Here is a 22914-nt window from a genome sequence, read left to right as displayed (position 1 = left end):
CTTGCCATGTATTTTCCTTGCTGCCCCGTGGATCTTGAACTCCACCATGTCATGGTCGCTGCAGCCAAGGCTGTCCTTTAGTTTCACATCCCCCACCAGCCCCTCCCTGTTGGTGAGCACAAGGTCGAGCATGGCACCCCTCCTTGTCGGCTCCTCTATCGCCTGCAGGAGGAAGTTGTCATCCACGCATTCCAGGAACCTCCTGGACTGCCTGTGCCCTGCCGTGTTGTCTCTCCAACAGATGTCAGGGTGGTTGAAGTCCCCCATGAGAACCAGGGCCTGTGACCGTGAGGCTGCTCCTATCTGCCTATAGAGCACTTCATCTGCTCTGTCCTCCTGGCCAGGTGGCCTGTAACAGACCCCCACCGTAATGTCCCCAGTCCGTCCCCATCCTCTAATCTTGACCCGTAAGCTCTCTGTCAGCTCCTCCTCCATCCCCAGGCGGAGCTCCACACACTCCAGCCGGTTGCTGACGTAGAGAGCGACACCCCCTCCTCGTCTCCCCTTCCTGTCTTTTCTAAAAAGCCTATACCCTTCCACGTTGACGCTCCAGTCGTATGTGTCATCCCACCACGTCTCCGTGATGCCAATGAGGTCGTAGCCCTGCTCGTGTGCAAGCATCTCCAGCTCTTCCTGTTTATTCCCCATGCTGCGTGCATTGGTATAGAGACACTTCAGCTGGGCCCCCGACAAAGCCGACTTGCTGGCTGGAGCGACAGGGGTGCTATTGGACCGCAGTTTAGGTTTGTTTGCACTTATCTGTGATCCTTCCTCAGCTTCTGGACCCTCGGTGCTGGCACTGGTGCCATGCTGACAGCAGTGGGCTGAACTGTGCTCCCCCTCCCCCAGCAACACTAGTTTAAAGCCCTCCGGACGAGCCTGGCAAGTCTTTGTCCAAGCACACTCTTCCCCGTCTTGGTTAGGTGCACGCCATCTGCCCCTAGCAGCCCGGGCTTCTCAAAGCACGCCCCGTGATCTAGATATCCAAAGCCCTGGCTGCAGCACCACTCCCTGAGCCACGAGTTAACCTGCCAGATACATCTGGCCCTTTCAGGTCCCTGCCCTTCGACCGGGAGGATTGATGAGAATACCACCTGCGCCCCAGAGCCTTTGACTGTTGAACCTGTTGAATCCTACTGAATAAGCTACTACAAAGCTGTGAGTTCCTCTGCAATCCTATCCTGAGGTGGTAAACGTCTGGCAGGTGGTGGTGAATGTCTGCTCGATGGCATCCGCTACCTGAGCTGTGCTGTTCTCTGACAACAGCCATGTCACTGCAGAACTCTGGAAAGCGCTGGCGCAATGATGCAATGGTGGTGCTTCAGGGAGCTCAGCGAAGGGCTCGGCATGGTGCTGTATGAATGAATCAGGTTTTTTTAATGTAATTTTTTTTCATGTGACACTCTTATGCAGTGCTCATTATTATTATTGCTTTATACTGCCTTATAATTTAATTTAATATTACTTATTACTCACCTCTAATATTACTTACTACTGACTCTTCTGAGCCAGTGAAATGGTATGGCTAAATGGAAAGAAGATGTGCTCAGTTAACAGCATTTTGGAGGTGTAACAGCACTGCCGTGGGACCTGTATGCTATAAGGACTGGAGGAAGCCCAGAGAAGTCAGAAGGACGTGGAAATAGAAAGATGAAGCTGATGTACCCTGAAGCTACTGGGCACGTAGTAACAGTGGCGTGTAATCTGTCCTTGTCAAGACGCTGCTTGTCAGCATGCTTTTGAGCCACCGAGTGCAAAGTGAACATGATGAAGAAGTAGTGTTAGGGGAGCTCCTTAGGAGGAAAGACCTGTCTGTTCTCCTTGATTTCTAGCTATCAGTTTGCTTGTTAGTCATGAGGTGCCGTATCTTAACTCACTGAGCGGTAAATGCACTGCACCGATTTTTATGCAGAAATCTTACATACCCATCTCAGTGTGCAAGCCTTGCTACTTGATTTTACCTGGTTAAACAAAGGTGAGTTTTTTCACTTGCAGAGTCCAATTTGAGAGTTAGAGAACATCATTTGCATGCTCCAGTCTCTTAAGGTTTCTCGAGAATTCACTGAGAAAATACTGCATTAAATATTGAGTCCAGAGCATTAAAGCCCTTCCACACTTCTTCCTCTTCATTCTTGGCTTGGGCTGCGATGCCCCATTGCCCATCACTCCCTGACGTGTGTGTGTATGAGCAGATGAGAGCACCTCTCAGGAGCTGTAGTTCATTCTGTCCCCAGTACACAGCTGATGCTCTAGCCTCTGCAATTTTCTAGCATCTTCACTCAAAACTGAGACAGTTACAAGAATTCCAAATACCAAGTCCATCCCTATAAAGCTAGGTGATTCATTTTTGCAAAGGTTGCAGGTTCCCTGTGTGGGGCTTTTTGCTGAACACAAGTACAGTAAAATGCCTTTGGGGAAACTGTGATTCACTAATTTACTTCAGCAGTGCGAAGGTGTTAAGTGGGTAGGGAACTTGTTATATTTTGAAGGAGGAAGAGCTTATTGTTGGATCACTGCAATCTTCTGGTTGCACGATTGCACGTGTGCTATTAGTAATACTGTTTCAAGACCTAATGAGATTGTTTTTATTAGCCTAAGCACGAACCCCTCGCCATCTTCTGCGACCTCATGGGCGTGGAGTATGAAGAGATGGCCCACTGGCTTTGCCATAGGAAGCTCGCAACTGCCACCGAAACCTACATCAAGCCGATTTCTAAACTTCATGCCATCAATGCCAGAGATGCACTTGCCAAACATATCTATGCTAATCTCTTTAACTGGATTGTCGATCATGTGAACAAGGCCCTTCACGCTACTGTAAAACAGCATTCTTTCATTGGAGTGTTGGACATTTATGGGTGAGTCTCTTTGTCAGAGATGTGACACCTCTTACGTAATTGTCTTACTGCAAAGCATCTTTGTCTCTATCGTGTAGCGCTGCGTGGGGATTGCACAAAAAACCCCCAACCCTTAGCAACTGCTTATTGCAGCTGAAGGAAGTAGGTGTTTAGTTTTGACATGCTGTCTAAGATCTTTGTCTTGACTTTCAGGTTTGACATTTATTGTGGGACTTCAGTTTTTTGCTGTTGGCAATTCCTTTATGTGTTGCATTGGGGAAGGTTGCACAGGAATTGTCATCTCATGGTTCCTCCAGGGTGGCATTTCTAGAGAGGACAAGGATAACTAACACGCTCTCCAGAAACATCAGTCCCTTCCCTGTGTTCCTCATCCCTTCCTAAAGAGGGAGCATCACTGAATTGCCCGTGTACAGCAATTTGCCATTTCCCCATGTGCATTGTTGCTTGATTGTGGTTGTTTGTGCCTGGAATAATGCAATGAATTTGACTGGAGGGAGGGAATTTAAAATTAGGGGTAATTTAATCTATTTTTTTCACTGCACTAGTAATTTGGAGTATCTGCATGTTTTAGATTTGAGACATTTGAAATCAACAGCTTTGAACAGTTCTGTATCAACTATGCCAATGAAAAACTGCAGCAGCAGTTCAATATGGTAAGTAGGAAATGACTGGCATTTCCTCTTCCCTTTCCCCTCACCCAACTCCATTCTGCTAATTGAGTCCCCAGTGGTTACACTGAATTCCTTCAGTCTATTAACCAGCTGTCCTGGCCGTGGGCTTTGTGGGGATGGGGAAAGATCGACTATCTCCTAGAAATAGATTTTATGACTAACTGCTGCTCTGGGACTATTTGAAATTCCGATCACAGTAACAATTATAAGACAGAAGCAGTGCTTGGCAATTAAGACCCCGAGATTGCCTGTCAATGAGAGCACCATGTGGATGAAGTTGGAGTTAGCTGTCTCTCCGTAACCTCCAATGAGAGCCTGTGCATGGGCAGCAGAGAGCAGGGCTTCACTGCTGGAAATCTGCCACCCACACTTCCTCTCCTGGCGTTATTTTTTGAGGATTTTCAGCCATATCCTGAAATTGATGACTGACGTGTGGCAAGAAGCACCTCTTCCCCCTCCTCCAGAGAGATCACGATTCTCTCTCCTCAGCCCTAGTGATGTTTGTAATTACATATCTTACCTGCATAATGATGAGGCAAGTTATTTATGCCAGGTCTGTTGCTAGGCTGTGCAACAGTACGGGAATAGCTTTGAACTCTCTTTATGAGCGTACCTCCATGGCAATGTGTGCTCGCAGGACCTGATCTCCCCGCGCCGTTGTTCATCCCAGTAGCAGGGATGTGTGTTGGCAAGGAAGCCAGGTACTGGAGCGGAGGCTGGGCTTTCTGGCCCCAGCATGCCCTTTCCATGCTGGTAGCGCCACGGCTGGCTTCAGCTCCGTAAGCAGGATGTCATAACTGCTAAGCGCAAGGTATCTCAGAGCTTTCTCAGCTCTACAGCAAAAGCCTAATCACTGTAAGAATTGTAAGTGTTTGCTTCTTTAGTGAAGAACACCATCCCCGTGTTCCCTTCCCTCTTGTGCTGTTGCTGTAAGCACTCGTCTCACAAAGGACAGAATCCACCAAACCCAACACCGGGACACGGACCCATTGGGCTCCTGTGCAGGTACATGGGACAGAAGTTGCTTTAAATGAAAGTCCTGTGTCTGGTGGCAGCCAGCAAGCCTTCATGTGCCGCCTGGGGCGGCCCGAGTCCAGCTGAGGGCAGGCTGCTTAGGGATGGCCCGGCCACCACTTGCGTCTCCACGGCCTGTCTGGCCTCCCCAGCCATCCTTCCACTGCCTGGCCACGAGCAGCCCATAGGAAAATGAGGTCTGAAGACTTTTTTCACCACATAATTGCTAATTCCTTTACAATGAAGAAATGGTTTTACATTTTCTTTCAGAACTTAGGTTGGATATGACTCACCAATAAAATGCTATCATTGGCTTTCCTGTCAGAAATTAACTCAGCGTGTAACGCAGCCGTTAAGTGACGGGGTGGGAATGGCTCCCGCGGGTGCCATTATGGAGCGCTGCTTGGGAAAGGATGGTGTTAAGCTAGTGAAATAGAAGGCATAAACTGTTTTGTCAGGGTAGTTTTCTGCTGTCTGGCAGATGCATGCCAGAGAGCTGCGAGGCATTTGTGGACTTGTGTGCTGAGCTTGGGGGGCAGCTGAGGCTGGCTCCACGAACACCAGTGTTTGTGGCAGCCCACCGAACCCTGCCTGCAGCACTGCTCTTTGCTTCTTGTCGGGGTGTGCTCCAGGTTCAATTCTGCCTGCCGGAGCAGTTAGTATGTATTAAAATTTAAATGGGAGATAAAAATGTCATTTGAAATAACTGGAGTCAGCAGTCTTTTCATTTTTAAAAGGAGTGCTTGTGCTATCAAGACCACAGTTTGGCTGTTTAATATCTTATTATATTTTTTCCTGAAGTTTTAATTCATCTTCTATGTGCATTTCATTAAAGCTGAATACAGGTTTTTTGTTAGAATATTTTTGAATAAATATACAATATACAATTGTTATTGATCTTCATACCAGATAAATTTTCCACAAAATTTTGCTTAAAGAATTTCTTGTGCTAATGCTCCTAGAGTCATTCTTGCAGATTTTTGCTGAAGAGTAAATTTTAATGCAATGCGTCACCTTAGAAAAAAAATCAGCAGCCATTTAAGAGAAAATGGAGCTCTGTTCTTTTACAAGGAAATGCAAAAGTATTTATAGTGAATTTTTGCTTGAAATAGAGCAGTATTCATGACTTCAAAATCATAAATGCATGGCACATCCCACTTTGTAAGCTGCTGTTCCTGCACTTCAGGCTTTTTCTGGGTTCTGTGTTGGTTTTTTATAAGAGAAAAGAGCTTATAGTATTTGTGGGATAATATAATAAAAAGATAGGAAAAAGTAGACCTTGTTTGCAGAGGATATGGATAAGCGCTTTAATTTGTCTGTTGCTTTTAGGCCAGGAAAAAAGGTCAATTTATTTTTCATGCCCTTACTTGTTAAAGGGTTTATTCAGTTAAACTACTGTGTCACTTGACAACTTGGATTAATGTGCCAAGATGAATTCAAGTGAGAGTTTGATGTATTTATTCTGCATTTTATTTCACAGAAAGCTGTTTGTTTTTTTCTCCCTGTAGCATGTTTTTAAGCTGGAACAAGAAGAATATATGAAGGAACAAATACCATGGACCTTGATTGATTTCTATGACAATCAGCCTTGCATCAACCTCATAGAGGCCAAAATGGGAGTTCTGGATCTGTTGGATGAGGAGTGCAAGGTGTGTGTTCAAGGGCTGTCATAGAGAAAGAGGTCATCGGCCGTCCGGTGCCTCACAGGGAAAAGTCATCTGTGTACAGCCATCATTTTGACGCTCTGCTGTTGAAAGGATTTGGAGAATGTACAGACTGAATTGGCAATTACAGGAGGAGGAAAAAATGTTTTTAGTATTTTTTTTTTCCCCCTCATCTCCCTCATTTGTCTGTATCTGTTTCTGAGTCTCTGATCAACCTTTGTCTTGACTCTGGCAACTTTCTCTTTCCCAAGCACAGCAAATGCAGTCTTTGGTCCTGTTAGATTTCCCCAAATTGCCAGTCGATTGGTGTCTCACGTTTTGTCTTTATCTTAGTTTAATTTATGCCAAGCCATGTACAGGGGATGGCGCATGGTAGCTACTTCAGTGGAAACCAAGCTTGGGGTTCTTGTGTATCGCAAAGCATCACAAGCAATCTCGAATGGTGGTGGTTGAGTTCTGACCCACTGAGATGCTGCTCAGTGAGATAACGTACCTCTTGGATCCCCACCTTCAGGTGTGTGGCACTGGGAGTGTTATTAGCATCGTACATGTCACATAGCAGCTACGCCTGCTGCTGGGCTGTGCCCAGTCTGGAGTTTTAGAAAGGCAGGTGCATAGTTGGTTACTGGCTCCCTGTCTTACAGCAGTGCTGGAAATCCAAGGAGTTGGAGTTTGAAAGCAAACCACAAAGTTTGCTGGTTGTCCCCCATTGTCTTAGTTTCTTTTGCTATTGAAAAGTTTTCAAGACATTTTAAATGGCTGTGTGTTCTCTTCCGTAGATGCCAAAAGGCTCGGATGACACTTGGGCCCAAAAACTATACAATACTCATTTGAATAAATGTGCCCTCTTTGAAAAACCACGTTTGTCAAATAAGGCTTTTATCATCAAGCACTTTGCTGACAAGGTAAGGACTTTTCCTCTGGTAGCTCTTGCTGCGGCTGGTGTTCCTGAGCGTGTGTGTGGGAGGGGATGCTGGGGTGGGCAGCTGTTGCAGGCAGTGACTGGGCAGTGGTATCCCTGGCTCTGCCTGGTTTCTTGTAAAATGTCTGCCTGCCTGTACACCCGATCAGGAGAAGAAGGTTGACCTGGCAGCTGTGCAGAGCCAGGAACACAAACAAGTGCTCCTGTCACGTGCTGTAACCACTAACAATCCTTTTTCAAAACATGACAGCTTAGTGTGTTTGCAATTCACAGCATAATTGTGTCCATTACGGTTTTGCTGCAGAAATACGCAAAATAGAAAATCATACATCTTAGGGTAGTTTTAGCTAAAGAGCAACAACAAAACAATGTTGGTTTTGCTGCCACCTTAATGTTCCAACAGAAAAGATGCTAAGGCACTCTTCGCACATGTATGTGGTACGGCTGACACACCGTATCGCAGTGCGTACGGCTCCCGCCCTTGCCTCTGCTGGTGGGTGAACAGCTATTCCAGGCAGCTGGATGAGGGGGCTTTCTGTGGCGTGCAAGCATTCAGCTCCCACAGTGCATCAGCAAACTGAGCAACTCCCCAGGTTAAAATAAAATAAAAAAATTAAGATCCTATTTAAGATAATTGTCGTGTTAAACAAAGAAGCTGCCTCAGAATATTGTCAGCTTTGTCGAAACAAGTTTGGAGAACCTTTGGGATTCTTATCAGTAGGTCTGTACGTCCTAATGTCGGGGTTGGAGGCCTTTTTTTGCCTCCATTTGATTTCTCCCAGGTTCTTGAATTTACGTGTGGAAGAGGGATCCTGTTCTTGTTGTGTGTAGTGCTGCCTTAACGAAAGCAGCAAGAACATCTCTGTAACTGCTTAAATTCATGGGTTTGGTTTTATTTGGTGAATGAGGGAACAAGAAGGATTTAATTAATAGTTTGTATACTGTTCATTAGGCTAAACTTCGATATTTGAAGTCTAATCTGAGCAGTGAGGGCCAGGGAAAGCTAAAAGTAGCTCCGAGCAGGTACTGGCAAAGCTCTAAGCTCTGATGTGCTGTCTGTGCCAAGCATTTCATGCTTTCCTGTGTGCTTACGTGAACGCATGCGGGCGTCTTGAAGGAAAAAACTAAAGCTGTAGCTGGCAGGTTAGTAACCCTTGCACCTCGACGTTGTCTTCCCTGGGAGAAGGCAGAGATTCTGCTGCCCTCTCGTGGCATTGTCTCCAGTGTAAGAGCATCAGTGGGACCCGAGGTGATGCTCAGAGTGGGCTTTCAGCTGTGGAGAGACCCTGGGGAGACTCTCTGCCTTCTTCCTCCCTATAGGAATTTTTGGAAATGTTATGCAGCTTGAGTACAGTGCATCAATAAATGGCTGTACAGAAAGAGGGGCTGCTGATGGCGATCAGGCTGCCTGCTCTGAAAGAACAGAATTGCTGTAAGGGTCTGCTCTTGTGTTTTGTAGTTTGTGCTTCTGCTGATACCAGATTGAAGAGTTAGTGTGAGACGCTTATGAGAGTTAGCATACTTGTGCTAATTAAAGTTGAATTCTAAGGTGTTGACTTTTGACAATAGTTTTTCATTTCTGTTCAGCTTTTAATTAGGACAGTGAAATAAATACTAGCTTTTTACCTGATGCTCAGACTGTTCTTCAGTCCAGAAGGCTCCGTGGCTGTGTGATATAGGATTGTTATGTGTTGTCACAACATTCAGACTTCTTATTGCTTCTAGTAAAAATAGTTTTTCTGAGTACAAATGAGGCATTTTCATAATAAGCTACAGGCAGATCTACTTATGGCCTCTCAGCTGATGAGATGAGATACTTTGTTCTTAGTTGCATCTGGATTTCACACAATTTTGCAGCCCTGGTGACTTCAGTGAAGGAGATGCTCAACGCTCATTTTGATTCTTCACCTTTATGGTAACGATTCAGTCATACTGTCTTACCACAAGCATCTCTCAGCAGTGAAATATGTCTGGTGTAATGCAATACCAGTATTCATCTCTCTATGTTTTACGTTTTACTGGAAAGCACTCTCTTTGAGGAAAATCTATATTTAACAAAGATGCACTTGGGAGCTGATATTTTCAACATCCACAAGAATTATCTGTTTTAAATGTGAATGTTACAGCTGGTGAATTCTATGCAAAATGTTCTTATTAAATACTTCTAATACTTAACTTTTTTGTAAAATAATGGTTTTCAGGTGGAATATCAATGTGAAGGCTTTTTGGAAAAGAATAAAGACACAGTTTATGAAGAACAAATTAAGGTCCTAAAATCAAGTAAGGTTAGTATAAGGATTGTCTTTCTTCTTTTGCAGTTATGAATCCTTGAATTAAGGATCATATCCAGTTTCTTAGAAACCTAGGAAATATTTCTCCCTTGGTATCAGATAATTGAATTTGAATGTAGTTTGTGTTTTACCTGGCTATCTGTATGAATTTAGGAAGTCCTGTAGCCTAATTTTGCTCCATGTAAGATCAGTCTATATTTAGCCACTGATTTCACTGTTTGTTTTTTTGCTGTGGGTTTTGGTTTTTTGGGGTTTTTTTTGGTTGGTTTTGTTTTTTTTTTTTTTACTCTTCACAAAACTTTGCTATATTTTCTGTAAAAGCATCAAGGACTTCTAATACACTGTAGTAGTGTAAGAAGGCTTAACAGTTAAGCCCTTCATTTGGTAATCTGAAAATAGAAGCTCCTTGTTTAAGGTCTGACAACTGAGCAGAAAATTTCTAGAGGAGAGACAAGTTCTGTTCCAGAAGCAAAATGAGAGAGGAGTGAAATGTATATACCCTAAGGACACGAACCAGAATTTACGGAGTCTTGCCTTCTTGACATCTCTGAAAGAAAGATAACATCTGAATTGAAAAATACTGCGTGAAGGAGTATTATAGAACAGGTCTTCAGTGGCCTCATCTGCTTTTTTTAAATGGCAAGAATGCTAGTTGTGCTCTTCAGAAATGTGAAGGCAATTAACTTGATATTGTGTTGTAATGGCTGTTGGGAGTTTGCTAGCTCTAATGGCCCAGGAAGCTGCGTATTAAGGACAGGCTATTTAAAATTGTGCTATTCTATCAGGAAAAACAACATTTTTCTCTTCTGTTTCTATTCTGAGCAGATATATGAAGCTAAATGATTAAAACATGTAGTGTAATGAAAAAGCACAGCAGAATTCCTACTGAGAGAAGTGTCGAAGTGGTTTGAGTGAAGTCAGTTCCTGTGTGTGTGGGAAGCGAGTGGCATCCTCGGGGAGCTGGCAGGGACCAGCTGCCTGCGTAGCTCCAGCTCTGCCATGGCACGGCAGTGTGCTGTGCAGGCAGGGGTACAGGGGTGCTCCGAGGGATGTAGTTCAGTGAGTAAGGGCCGGTGGGGACACAGCTGCCGTAAGAGCATGACAGCAGCTCGGGCAGGCTCAGTTGGTTGAGTCAATTCAGTCTACACGCTAAGAAGCAACATGGTTTTCCCCAGTGGTAAATTTTACCAAAACTAGTGTTTAAAAAAAAAAAAATTGACTGTGAAGAAAATAGATTTTCAAAAGAATGTTTAATTTTTATCTTTCAGCAGGCTCTCTTTATTAGTATTTGTAGTGGGATTGCCTTTCTGATTTTTTCTTTTCGTTGTTGTTGTCGCTGTTTTCTGGGTTTGCTGTGCACATTCAACAGAAGGTAATTCTAAATTGGATGCATCATCTGTCATCCTGCCCATGCCCGCTCTCACATACAGCTCGAATGCTTCTTCACTCTCCAAAGTGCACGACACATGCTGCCTTTGGCAGGCACTGTGCTGTTCAGCTATTTATTTTCGCCTTCACTATGAATCCACCCACAAGGACCTCTTTGAAGTAGTTCACTTTCCATGCATGTATCATGAAAGCAATCCAACAGTCCTCAGCTTTTATGCTTGCTACTGGCATGTTGTTACAGTCTTCTGTTGTGGCTCTGTATTGAAAGAAATGATCTATAAGATTGTTAGCAGCATGTCTGTTAAGTCGTCTGGAAAAAATTACAGGGAAAAAATGCTTGCTTGCATGTTTTCTACCATGTGAATTATCTGCCCTTTGATCAGTGTTTTCCCTCTCTTTGAACACTCCTAGTGTTCTGCAAAACAAAGAAAATTGTTAAGATCCCCACAGTGTGGATCATCCCAGCAATGCTCTCCTGTTGTTGACCTCTGCTGCAGAAGGCCATCCATTGCTCCTTTCTTCTGCCTGCAGTAACCGCAGTCTATGGAAATGGCGCCTTGGAAATGCACTTGCCCATTTTTATGGGCAGATTTTTCCAGGGCTGGAAAAAAGGAGTAACACTTATGTACAGAGAGTTTAGAAGAGCTCATCCACCTGCAGTCCAGACACTGAGGACTCCCTTCCAACCTCCACCCCGGTGTGTGAGGGCATCAGGAGTTTCAGACAAAGCATACTGCATTCAGATAGGCTTCTGTGTGGGATAAAAAGACCTGGCTCTGTAGCTCAGAGGCCTGCGCACACCGAATCACTCCATCTGCCCCCAGGCAGCTGAATGAGGCGGTGGTGGCCCAATCATCCTGAACGATTTGTTGAGTCAGTGGAAGGAAGGAGGCGGGCTAAATCACCCTCTGGAAATGTCATTCTTCCAGCAGCTACAGAGGTAATCTAAGGTGATTGTGCTTCTAATCTGGCAGACTCAGGTGAGATAAAGCTAAGCTGTGATCCTCCTTTTTTAGTTCAGGAATTTAGGATACCTTTGTAGCATTCATGGTCATTGTATTACGCTGGAGTGCTGTGCTCTATGCTACTGAGGAACGTTTGATGCCTTCTGCTAGCCCATCTGGCACAACCACAGAGCACAAGTACCATGTTGTTGCGCAGCATGTTTCATTGGATATTGTGCATGCTCACCAAGTTTTATAAGGCAAAACCAATTTTTTTATTTTTTTAGGTTGTACTTAGCCCAAGCACTTTCTAGTACTGAAAATTGAATGCTCCTATCTATTGGGAGAAAATGCAGATGCTAGATAAAAGATTATTCATTGACAGGTAGAGAAGTTCAGGTTTTCTTACTCTTATAATGCTTCTGAAGTACCATAGTTGACGGTAGAAAGACGTGGTGGTATTATTTTTAGTTATAAGCTACTTCAAAGCAGCTATTACATATGGGTGTATTTTGTAGCCATTAGAGAAAGGGAACCTAAGTGATATTTAGAAAGATGTTTCAGGTTTTTCCTCCACTCTCACTGGCCTGAGAGTAGATCTTCAGTCAGATAAATTTGGCTAATTTCTTTTTTGGTTGATGGTTCCTCTTTTAAGTTGATTATTTCAATTTAGAGTGATAAAGCAGGAATACTTTTTGTTGCTTGCTGGGTTATTCCGTGTCCCAGATATTTCTCAACCACAAAGGAGTCTGATGCACCAGTGGAACATGAGAGGACCTCGTCATTTCCTTCTTAGATCAAAGTAGCCATATATAATTGCAGTTGGCACTTACGAACTTGCTGTCAGTATCGAACAGTTTCACATGGAAGTTATTGCTGGCTCTGTGAAAAAAACCTCACATCAGAATTTTATCGTCAGAAGGAGACTCACTGATCAAACCCAAAAAAAACCCACAAAATTTTTAGCGTTAAATCATGGCCCACTCACTATACTATTAGCTTGAATGTTTTTTTTTTTTTTTTTGCATTTGTCCCCACGTGGAGTTCTACAAAAACCCAGTGCTTACGAAAACCACGCCTGGATTCTAACCACCTTCAGCACAAATGGGTGCAATCACCTGTGGGATTCTTACCCTCTGTATTTTTTCTGCTGTTATACCAGTTTAAGCTGCTACCAGAGTTATTCCAGGATGAGGAGAAGGTCCTCAGTCCCACATCAGCAACCCCTTCAGGGCGCGTGCCTTTGTCTCGAATGGCTGTAAAACCGGCCAAGGCCAGACCAGGTCAAGCCAGCAAGGAGCATAAGAAAACTGTGGGACATCAGGTGAGTTTGAAGGTGCAGCTGTATTAAATAACCTCTACCTTCCTCTGTCTGTAGGTCTCAAGGTGTGCTGGTGTTTCTTGGGATCCCTTGTGATTTTTGAGACAGGTGCAGCTGATTATGACTTCCAGTTTGGAGCAGATATACTCTAATCACTAATACATTTCGGGCCATGGTTTCAGGGAGCTCAGTTCTTTTTGTGGTGCCAAAACCCAAACTCATGTTTTTCAAAATAGATTTAACATGCTGGATGCTGAGAAGCTTTGAAAATTTTATACTGGGTCTTTTTGATCATGCACCACATTATCTAACTCAAATCAAAATTGAGAGGTCAGTCCCCAGAAGACTTGATTCCAGTTATCAATGGGCTAAATGTAAAATATCCGCATATGTATGCCAGAATTAAATTAAAAGTATGCAGATCAGTGTGATTGGAGAAATCACTTCTTTATTACTTTTCACTCAACAGGTTTAACGGGTGTTTTCTCAGGATGGTTATGTCCCCAGTCAATGCTTTATATATGACAGATTGTCCCTTGGACTATGCACAGGAGCAAAGGGGAACTTTTTGACAGTTTAGTACTCAGTTTCTATCTGCTTGCCACCACCTGTACCACTTTGCTAGTGAGTAGCGGCATTCTTCTTTTGCCTGGGGCTTCCAGGAGGTCTGTGTGGATTACTCTCTTTATGTTACTGTAGGACAATCTGGAATATAGATTAGCTCTCAGGGAGCCTCAGTTCTTGTATCAGGGTCCCCTGCCGATTCTTGAAGGTGAACCAGCCACATCTCGAGTGCTCAGAGTTCTGATAAAATCACCAAAAATGCCTGGGCTTTGTCCACTGCCTTGGATGGCTGTCGATCCCCTATACAAGATGTTAGCGTAGTGTCTGTGCAATGTTGTGAGCTGGTTGCACTGCTAAGCAAGAACCAGGGAATTCAGAGAATGTTTAGTTTGGATATTCGTAATTTCTCTATAACCTTCCCCAAGCAAGCTGTGTCAAGCAGTGGGTGGGAATAGGAATGGTTATTTGTGCTGCTGTACAGAATGCAAATCTGCTTGGCATGTGTTTGTGGTACAGGCTGCAAATTCCAATCTTCTGCAATTCATGCAAGAGAACCCCTGCCCAGTTATCTTTCTAATTTGAACTTCATTTCTGATTTCGCAGTATACTCTCATACTACTTATATCAATCAACCATGTATATTAATTTATAAATTTTAAAGAAAGCTAATACAAAAGTGATTTTTATTATGGTCTATGCAGAAATAGAGGTTGGCTTAGAATCACGAGTTCAACAGAAAGAAGGACATCCATACCAATGCGTTTAAAACATCTAAGATGTGTTTTAATAGTTTTATTTGTCTATTAGGGTATTTTGCGGTTAGAAGGATGTACTGCAGTATGTTAGGTATTTGTGGTCCTGATCCTTCTTTAAAAGTAAAGCTCCTAGAACTCTTGGATATTTGACTTTTAAAGTTCTCTTCAGTAGGTCTGACATTGGGATCAGTAGAGCTGAAGAAATTGGTACCTTTTTACCACACTGTTGATTTTAAATTAGATTTTAAAATTATTTAAAATTAAATGGCTATTTAATAATATGCCATGAGATTTAGTTATGAAGAGATGGATTAGACAAAGATTAGGGTAGACGGGACAGTCAGAAGCTGAAAATAACTCAGTCTGTCCCATGTTTTTATAATTTATCACATGCTGATATGGTAGCTTTACTCCTGTAAAGCCTAAAGTTTAGAAGTCTCACTGTGACATAATTCACCCAAAGATGGTGTCTGAAATTGACATCTGTTGCCATAACAAAGGCAAGCTGGTGTTTATTACTGAAAGCATTATTACAAATAAGCACTAGGTCCACTTCCTGAGGTTATCTCAAACATGACTGAGCTTATTGAAGCCATTCCCTGATATTTTTCCCTTTTTCTTTTTCAAAAAGTTTCGAAACTCTCTTCATCTGCTGATGGAAACCCTGAACGCTACAACTCCACACTACGTGCGCTGTATTAAGCCTAACGACTTCAAGTTTCCATTCACGTAAGCTGGTTCACGTGTGGTTTGTATAGCCTGTGCGTGGGAGGGCATTGCCCGAGGCCTCCAGGACTGAGGTTCTGCTAAACCTTGTCCACTCTGGGGTGAGATGGTGTGTGTCCTTCCTCTTGTTACGGACTCACTGTGTGTGTGCACGTGGACTTACAGCAGGAGCTGTTTTGGGATGAATAGGAGGAGAAATACTTCCTGATGCTTTTTGTTGTTGTTTATGGTGTTTATAAAAGAAAAAAATATCGGCATTTTCATTGGTAGCTGTTTTAAATGGGACTGGCAGTTTGCACTCCCTGAGTTCATTTGACATTTGCTGGAGTTTGCTTTTGCAGATTCCAACCTCTTATTCCTTATGGTTTTTTTTTCATGTATGAGCTTACTTAGAGCTTTTCTCAAAAGCCTGCTTAAAATCTGGGCACACAAAGGCTCCCATGGCTCTTGGGCAGGCCAGCCCAAGAGCAGGACAGGATGAGTACTCGGGCAGTTCCCCGGTCAAGCTGTCCTCTGTTATCACTCAGTTGCAGAAGCACTAGCTGGACTTGTTGGCCACCGATCACATCCCACCACTGCTCACTCTCTGTGCAACTCCTGTCCTGGATGTGTACAGGGCCAGAGGATCCACGTAATGCAAAATGAGCCCCCCATCGACAGGCTCTTTGTATTCCTACACAGATTCGATGAAAAGCGAGCAGTGCAGCAGCTGAGAGCTTGCGGTGTCCTGGAGACCATCCGAATCAGTGCAGCTGGCTTCCCCTCCAGGTGTGTTTGCAATTTTTTAGGTTGTCTCAGCTGCAGTTCTTCTTTTTAAGAGAATTATTCATTGTTGGGACTGACACTGTCTCTGTTTTTGGGACAGGTGGACATACCAAGAGTTCTTCAGCCGTTACCGTGTTCTCATGAAGCAGAGAGATGTCCTTAGTGACCGAAAGCAGACGTGTAAAAATGTCCTGGAGAAGCTGATTCTGGTACTAGACTTAGTGCTGAGAGCATTTGGAATCTGAAGGAGTAAAGATAGCGTCCTTTACTCCCTCAGAGCCACACTATTTTAATACTTCTACCAAGTACTAAACCACCAATATTAGCACAGGAACTGCAGAATTTCCCAGTGTATCACAGGAAAGCAAGACAGTGATTTTAAGTGTGGGTAGGTTGAGGGTGAGCATTACCTTGCTTAACGGCAAGATGTATTAACAACACCTTAAGCAAGGACTAGTTACCTGGAGGTGTTCTAATGTGGAGGTGTTTCTGTCTATGTGTTTGTGTCTTTCACACTGCTCCTTTCAGTGCGCTGAAGTCAACCTTTTTCACTCCTTTCATCCTCCTGCCATTGTCTCCCTGCTTAACACTGTGGCTGTCCTGGCTTTGTCTCCTGCCTCCTACATTCCCAGGCTACGCCATCCACACTGCTGGCGTTGCACCTGAACTGGTGTGTTTCTTGGGATTTCTTAAGGACCGATGAACAGCGGAGGGCAGGCAGGCTCCAGAGAGACAGTTCCAGCCAGTTCTCAGTAAAAGTGAATTGAAACTTACTCAGAAGTGTCAGTTAGGAAGAGTAAGAGACAAAGTTTACTGGAAATATAAAGGCAAGCAAGCTTACCTTGCTGAAGTGCAATGGCAATGTTAGGATGTTTATGGAAACAGAAAAATAAATATTGTGCAGGCAGGTTGAGACTTGGCTTTTAAAATACTGTGTCATCGGGTGGACTTAACTAAAATATTTTGGTTTGTATGCATGTGTCTGCATTTATAGTGTTAATGTATAGTGTTAAATGTATCCTAAGCTGTAGCTCTTTGCCTGCTGTTGTTTTTAACCTAAGATCAATCAATCAACAAAATTAATTTTTTTCAATGTACCTTTGTATATTCTCAGATTTTTCCTCTAAGGAGTACTACAGCCTGTAGAGAGAGAATATTATTCTCTTTCTGGTTTAGTTCTGAATTTTCAGATATGTTTGAGCAGCAGCAGCAAGATGCTTTGTTCTGGCTTAGTCCTGGTGCCATAAACGATGCGTACATGTTTGAAACTCCAGCTGTTTTGTTTGTGCTGTGTAATATGCTTGAAGATGGTCTGTTCATAGGGGTCATCTACAATTAAAGCAGGAAATTGTGCAGGTGCATTGCCTGTATTGCTTTCATCCTCTGGCCACGTTGTCACCTCCTGTAGCCTTTCCCATCTCCCATAATCTTTGTGGCATTCTTGTCTAAGCAGAAATCTCACGTTACTCCTTTAGGCTATGCTTGTGACCTTATTGTATTAATTTGTTAACAGAATCATACAGAGAAAACACTTTTCTCCACTACTTAATTTAAGTCTGGATTTACTTGAAATATTACATAGATAATTTTGCTTCTTTACTAACTGTACTTTCCTTTAGCCCTTCATGTTTTTTTTTTTTTTTTTAATCCACTAACATTTAATGCTGTAACTGATCCCTTTTTACCTCTGAAAATAGGACAAGGATAAGTACCAGTTTGGTAAGACAAAAATATTTTTTCGGGCTGGTCAAGTAGCCTATCTGGAAAAAATAAGGGCAGATAAGTTGAGAGCTGCCTGTATCCGCATCCAAAAGACGATCCGAGGCTGGCTGATGCGAAAGAAGTACGTGCGTATGAGGAAGGCTGCCATCACCATTCAGAGATATGTCAGAGGGTACCAAGCACGATGGTAAGCAATGCTCATGGGAAAACCCACACTAGTCTCAATTCAGATCCCTTTAAGTAGGACATTTAAATGTGATACATTTGTTCTCTCCTTCCTGTACCGTTTGAGAGGAAACAATTTTCCAGGGAAATGAAGGAAATTGAATATAATGAGTGTGTCTGTCCTGCCTGGTTTTGACTTTCCTGAGAGGACAGTAGCACCCTGGCTGTATGATGCTTAGAACAGTGTGTTGTTAGTGGGAGCAGAGTACGTGTAGTACTAGGAGATGTGTTGCAGGTGAGGTAAAGCAGGACTCTTGGCTGAGTCCTTTTTGCCCAGTTTCCATGTGCCCACCCAGCTGGATCTGTCTGTCCTGGTGGAGAAACCGTTCCTCATCCAGGGTGCAGCTGTGAAGGGAGATACATCAGTCAGTCATTTGTTTGGATTGACTTCTGAGTGATGGCTGTGGATGGGCCAGGGAAAAGCATAGGAATACAGGTGGTATTGTTCAAAGACAAGGTGGTTGTGAAGACTGTAAGAATCAACCTTTGGAAGGAGGCTTGTGTCAAGAAGCTTTGTAATTGTCTTGCTGAGACAGCCAAGAATGAGCAAACATTTTCTACAGGTTGAGGTTAGGAGAGGAGATCTGGAAGGTGGCATAGTGGAAATAGCTTTAAAGCTGGAGAGAAGGTGATGAGAAATTAAGCTGAGTTTATCTTGTCAGTTCTATAGCACAGTTTTCAGAGGAAGTAAAAGGATTTCCCCATAAAACCTTGCTCTGTTTCTGTTAATGTGTCATTCTGTTGTACTGCCATATGGTAGAATAGCAAGTAAATATGCTGTATCACTGACACCATTAGGAAACTGAAGTAGAAAATTCAGCTCTTAAGAGAAAGGATAAAGTTATAGGATGTAAAAAATAGTATTCAAGCACTGGAAAATCATTACAGGTATTATTTGTAATCTTTTTCTTGCTTAGTTATGCCAAGTTCCTGCGGAGAACACGGGCTGCCATCACAATTCAGAAGTTCCAGCGCATGTACGTGGTCCGCAAAAGATACCAGTGCATGCGAGCTGCTACTATTGCTCTCCAGGCTCTCTTAAGAGGTTACATGGCCAGGAACAAGTACCAAATGGTAAGAAATCATAACATTTTACTTCTTCATTCTAGCTTTATTTCACATACCTTCAGGACAATGCTGCTGTGTGGTATCCCCTTGGGAATGTGAAATGTTTGTGTGTGTGCTGTTACACAAAATGCACAAACAAAATACCACAGCATGGACTGAAGGACAGCACCTGGAGATTAGAAAGATCTGATACTGCCATCAATGAACTTGTCATTTTAAAGATACTCACTTTGTCATCTAATATGGATGTACCTAGACTTTCAGTGCAGTCAGTGGAGAATCTAACAGGGATTTACAGCATTTCTCTTGAGAAAACTTTTTGATTTGTTATATAGAATGCTGAGACACTTCAAACAAATACTGAAAATGGCCTTGTGTGAGTGTGTCTCCCTGAGTCCAAATCAGTATCACTCACATCAATATACATATGTGATGCACTACTGTTCCTGTTCCATCCCTAATTTCAGTGATTCTGAAATGGAAAAGAGCTGAAGGAGATTAATGTTAGCAAAGAGATACCCACAAAAACAGGAGATTAAAACTTAAGCATGGGAGGAGGGGTTGTTGTTTTTTAATGTACTGATGTTGATTTTGTTTTGGAGAGAAATTTATATAACCCTGTCCTAGTTATATTGATAATATTTCCCTGATTACACTTGATAAAAATTCAATTGAGAAATTAGGATTTGCTCTTCAGTGGTTACAGGGCTGGAAACAGAAGTATGATTCAAATGGTTAAACTACAAAATGCCAACATGGTTTGTGGCACTTTTGTCTATGTGAATTGTTTTAACTAGGCTCAAAAGTCAGCCTATATTTCACTGAAAAGTTAGCTGAGAGAGTTCTATTTTATTCCCAGGCAGGCAGATATTGAAGGCATATGACCAAAAGCCAACTAATACTTACGGTCCACATGCTTCTCTTTTATATTTGAAGTTTCTGTATATTTTCATTTGTATTAAAGTTGCCTATACAGTCAGTTAATGTCTAAATTACAACCTTCTAACATGTACTGACCTGAAAGTTTGAAAGCAAGTGATCCCTGATAAGAATTTCTAAGTAGTAAGATTTCTAAGTGCTTGACTTGGCTGTTCTTTTGTATGAGTATCTACTTGCCTTTTTATTGGAACTCTTAGCATTTTCATTATTACAAACTGTATTTTAGAGTGTGAGGTTATATAAGAAATGTTTTTCACAGTGATCTGACAGATGTGACAAAGAGAGACGTGAGTCACAGCAGTATGTGGACTAAGCTATCCTTAGGAAAATGGGAGATGATTCTGTACACCTTAAGTTAGTTGCGTGGGTAAGACACACTGCATCTGTCCTGTAGCACAGAATTTTATAAACCTCTTATATTCCCTCTTAATAGAGATGGCAGATTTGTGGTGGAGTCCCCGCAGGGGGTGGTCAGACTTGCCTGTCAGGGAGAATCCCCCTCGAGCAGCAAATTGTTCACCGCAGTAAGACATGAAGCTTTGACAAGTGCACCTGCGGTGTGCTGGGTGTACGTTGTCCTCCTAAGGTGGAAGTTTATTGAAGCTGAGATACAGGAATGGCCAGACAGAGCTGTGCAGGCTCTGCCTGTCATGGGAAGGTAAACACAGTTGTTCTGAAGTTCATGGCAATTGCAAATGGGTGAAACCAAAAGGTTGCCCTGTGACAGTGCACTTGGGCTGAGCCGTGACTCTGTTAAGTAATATCTGGTACACGTGTTGTTCGTTAGGGTTGTGAAAGGTACCTCTTGTTGTTAGAAGAGAGGGCATGTGTTGCAGTCACATGACTAATCCAAGGAATTTAAAATTGTTGAATCATCTCTTTCACACATCCTGGGGAACGCTTCTGTCTGAGACGTTGTGATGTGCTTCTCCTAAACAAGGAGTTTAGTTCCTCCATAACTTTTACATAAGCTTTCCTGGGAACTACCTGGTAAATTAAGTAACTTTTCTGGTAGTGTCACCTTACGTTGGAGTGGCCTGTTTCCTCAGTGGATTGCATGGGTGTGAGAATTCCCTGGCAGATGAGGACCATCCCTGCACGATGGAGGTATTTTCTAGGACTTGTTGCTTTCGAACTTGAGGGGAAAATGTTGTTGAAAGCTAGTTGTAGTCGAGCTGTTCAGGCACCCGCACACCTGAAGGTTCCAGGAAATGTGTAAGAAGGAGGCAGGAATTGGAACTGCATGGCGTGCAGTCAGAAGGACTTTGGCTTTTGACCTTGCTGTACTTTTGAGGGAGTTATTTCCTTACCTCGATGTGCTATTTTACCGAGTGCTTGTATTTTAAGTATCATTTTTTCTCGAGAAATAAATGCTATGGAAGAAAGTTTGTTTATCTTTTAATCTTGCCACTTTGCCACTGAACCTTTTAAATTTATTCATCTGGAAATTTAATGCTTCTAACACATTTCAGTTCATTTGCTAAGAAGTATAAAAGATAATAAAATTGTTGTTACCCTAATAGTTTGTCTTACCAGCTTTGTGGTAAATCAGTGTAAGAACGTGAACTGCATATGATCTTTTAATTATCAAATCCAAGAAGTAACATAAAATCTTAAATAGTTTTGTTTTTTAGAATAAATTGTTTAGTTTGCAGAAGCTTTATTACGTGAACTCTAAAGTTCTCAGAGTCCTGGTAGCCTTCTGGCTTTGGGCAGGCTGTCCAAGTGTAGATGTTGTCTGCTGAAATTGAGGTGCTCCAGACCCAGGGGATCTCTGATTGAATCAGTGGGTGAAGGATCCAAAAACAAGTAGTAGACTCTTCCTAGTGGAAGTCTCTGGTTAACACACAGGTGAAGGTTGCTGGCATTCTTGACTGGTTTTCGTTAAAAATAATTTTAAAAAAAATTATTACGAAGTTTTTGCACCTTGAAGATATGGTTGAAACTTCTGCCATGAAATAAGTTGGAATTATTACAATATACAGTCTCATATTAGAATAAATGGAGATTTTTCCATGCTAGTAAGTCTAAGATGTGTCAAAAAAAGGAAAGGGGGGAAAAATAAAAAGGAAAGCTGACTAGAACTTGTAGTTTGTTCAGCTAGACTGTGCCTACTGTTTTTAACAGCTGCTACCATTTGCTCTGGGTTCGAGTGTGTACTAGCTGCATTGCATATCAAGTGTGGTAACTTTAAACTTTGTATTGATGAATCCTATGCAGCATATGTCAATGATTCTAAGATGTTTCAAGATAGAAGATGCAGTTAAAAAAAAAAAGGACTGTATTTGTAATCTTGCCAACAGGTACCATATATTGTTGTAATTAGCCTGGATCTGACATCAACACAAAGGAATGCCTGATTCATCAGTGTGCCTCCAGTTCTTTCTTTCCATGTTTTTCCTTCCGGTTCCTTTTTCTTTTATTCCCTGTCATCTCCCTTATTCCTGTCATTTTTTCCCTTCTTTTTTGTTTAAATTAATTCCATGTTAATTTCTTGTTACTCTTCATCAGAAATTTCTCTTTTCAGGCTAAAGTGTCTCTATGTGCACATCTTCACATCTCTCATTATAGATCCTGTTTAACTGAGCAGGTGTAGCATGCAACTCTAACACACCTTGTGGTGGCTTTTCTTAACTGTAGATGCTTCGAGAGCACAAGTCTATTGTTATTCAGAAACACGTAAGAGGTTGGCTGGCTCGAGTGCACTACCGCAGGACCTTGAAGGCAATTGTTTACTTGCAATGCTGTTACCGGCGCATGATGGCCAAGAGGGAGCTGAAGAAACTGAAGATAGAGGCTCGGTCTGTGGAACGGTACAAGAAGCTTCACATTGGCTTGGAGAACAAGATCATGCAGCTGCAGCGAAAAATTGATGAGCAGGTAAAAGCTTCCAGGCCTCAGGGAAAACATCTAGAAATCTTGTATTACCTTTCTCAGTAGCACTGTGGGCATTCACAGAAAAATGCACTGGATTTTCCTTGTAAGGTATCAGTTCTCTTTTCTACTGAAGAACATTGATAGAGAAAGGAGGCCACTGTAGAACTGGAAGAGTAAAGCATCGGTTTGTGTCTCTGAG

General features: G+C 42.6%; 1 protein-coding gene across 1 annotated transcript in view; it reads left to right on the top strand.

The window, feature by feature from the left end:
* Positions 1-22914, top strand: part of MYO5A (myosin VA) — a 93694-nt gene that overhangs the window by 41153 nt on the left and 29627 nt on the right. The window contains exons 10-21 of the mRNA XM_086756939.1: positions 2593-2858; positions 3430-3511; positions 6052-6192; positions 6987-7112; positions 9331-9414; positions 12916-13077; positions 15025-15122; positions 15801-15887; positions 15985-16093; positions 17582-17793; positions 18749-18905; positions 22479-22718. Coding sequence (XP_086613065.1) covers positions 2593-2858; positions 3430-3511; positions 6052-6192; positions 6987-7112; positions 9331-9414; positions 12916-13077; positions 15025-15122; positions 15801-15887; positions 15985-16093; positions 17582-17793; positions 18749-18905; positions 22479-22718 — 1764 coding nt within the window. The remainder of the gene's footprint in view (positions 1-2592; positions 2859-3429; positions 3512-6051; positions 6193-6986; positions 7113-9330; positions 9415-12915; positions 13078-15024; positions 15123-15800; positions 15888-15984; positions 16094-17581; positions 17794-18748; positions 18906-22478; positions 22719-22914) is intronic.

Source organism: Chlamydotis macqueenii, chromosome 12, assembly GCF_036417535.1.
Source record: "Chlamydotis macqueenii isolate bChlMac1 chromosome 12, bChlMac1.mat, whole genome shotgun sequence".
Classification (NCBI taxonomy): domain Eukaryota; kingdom Metazoa; phylum Chordata; class Aves; order Otidiformes; family Otididae; genus Chlamydotis; species Chlamydotis macqueenii.
This window is presented reverse-complemented; position numbering and strand designations above follow the sequence as displayed.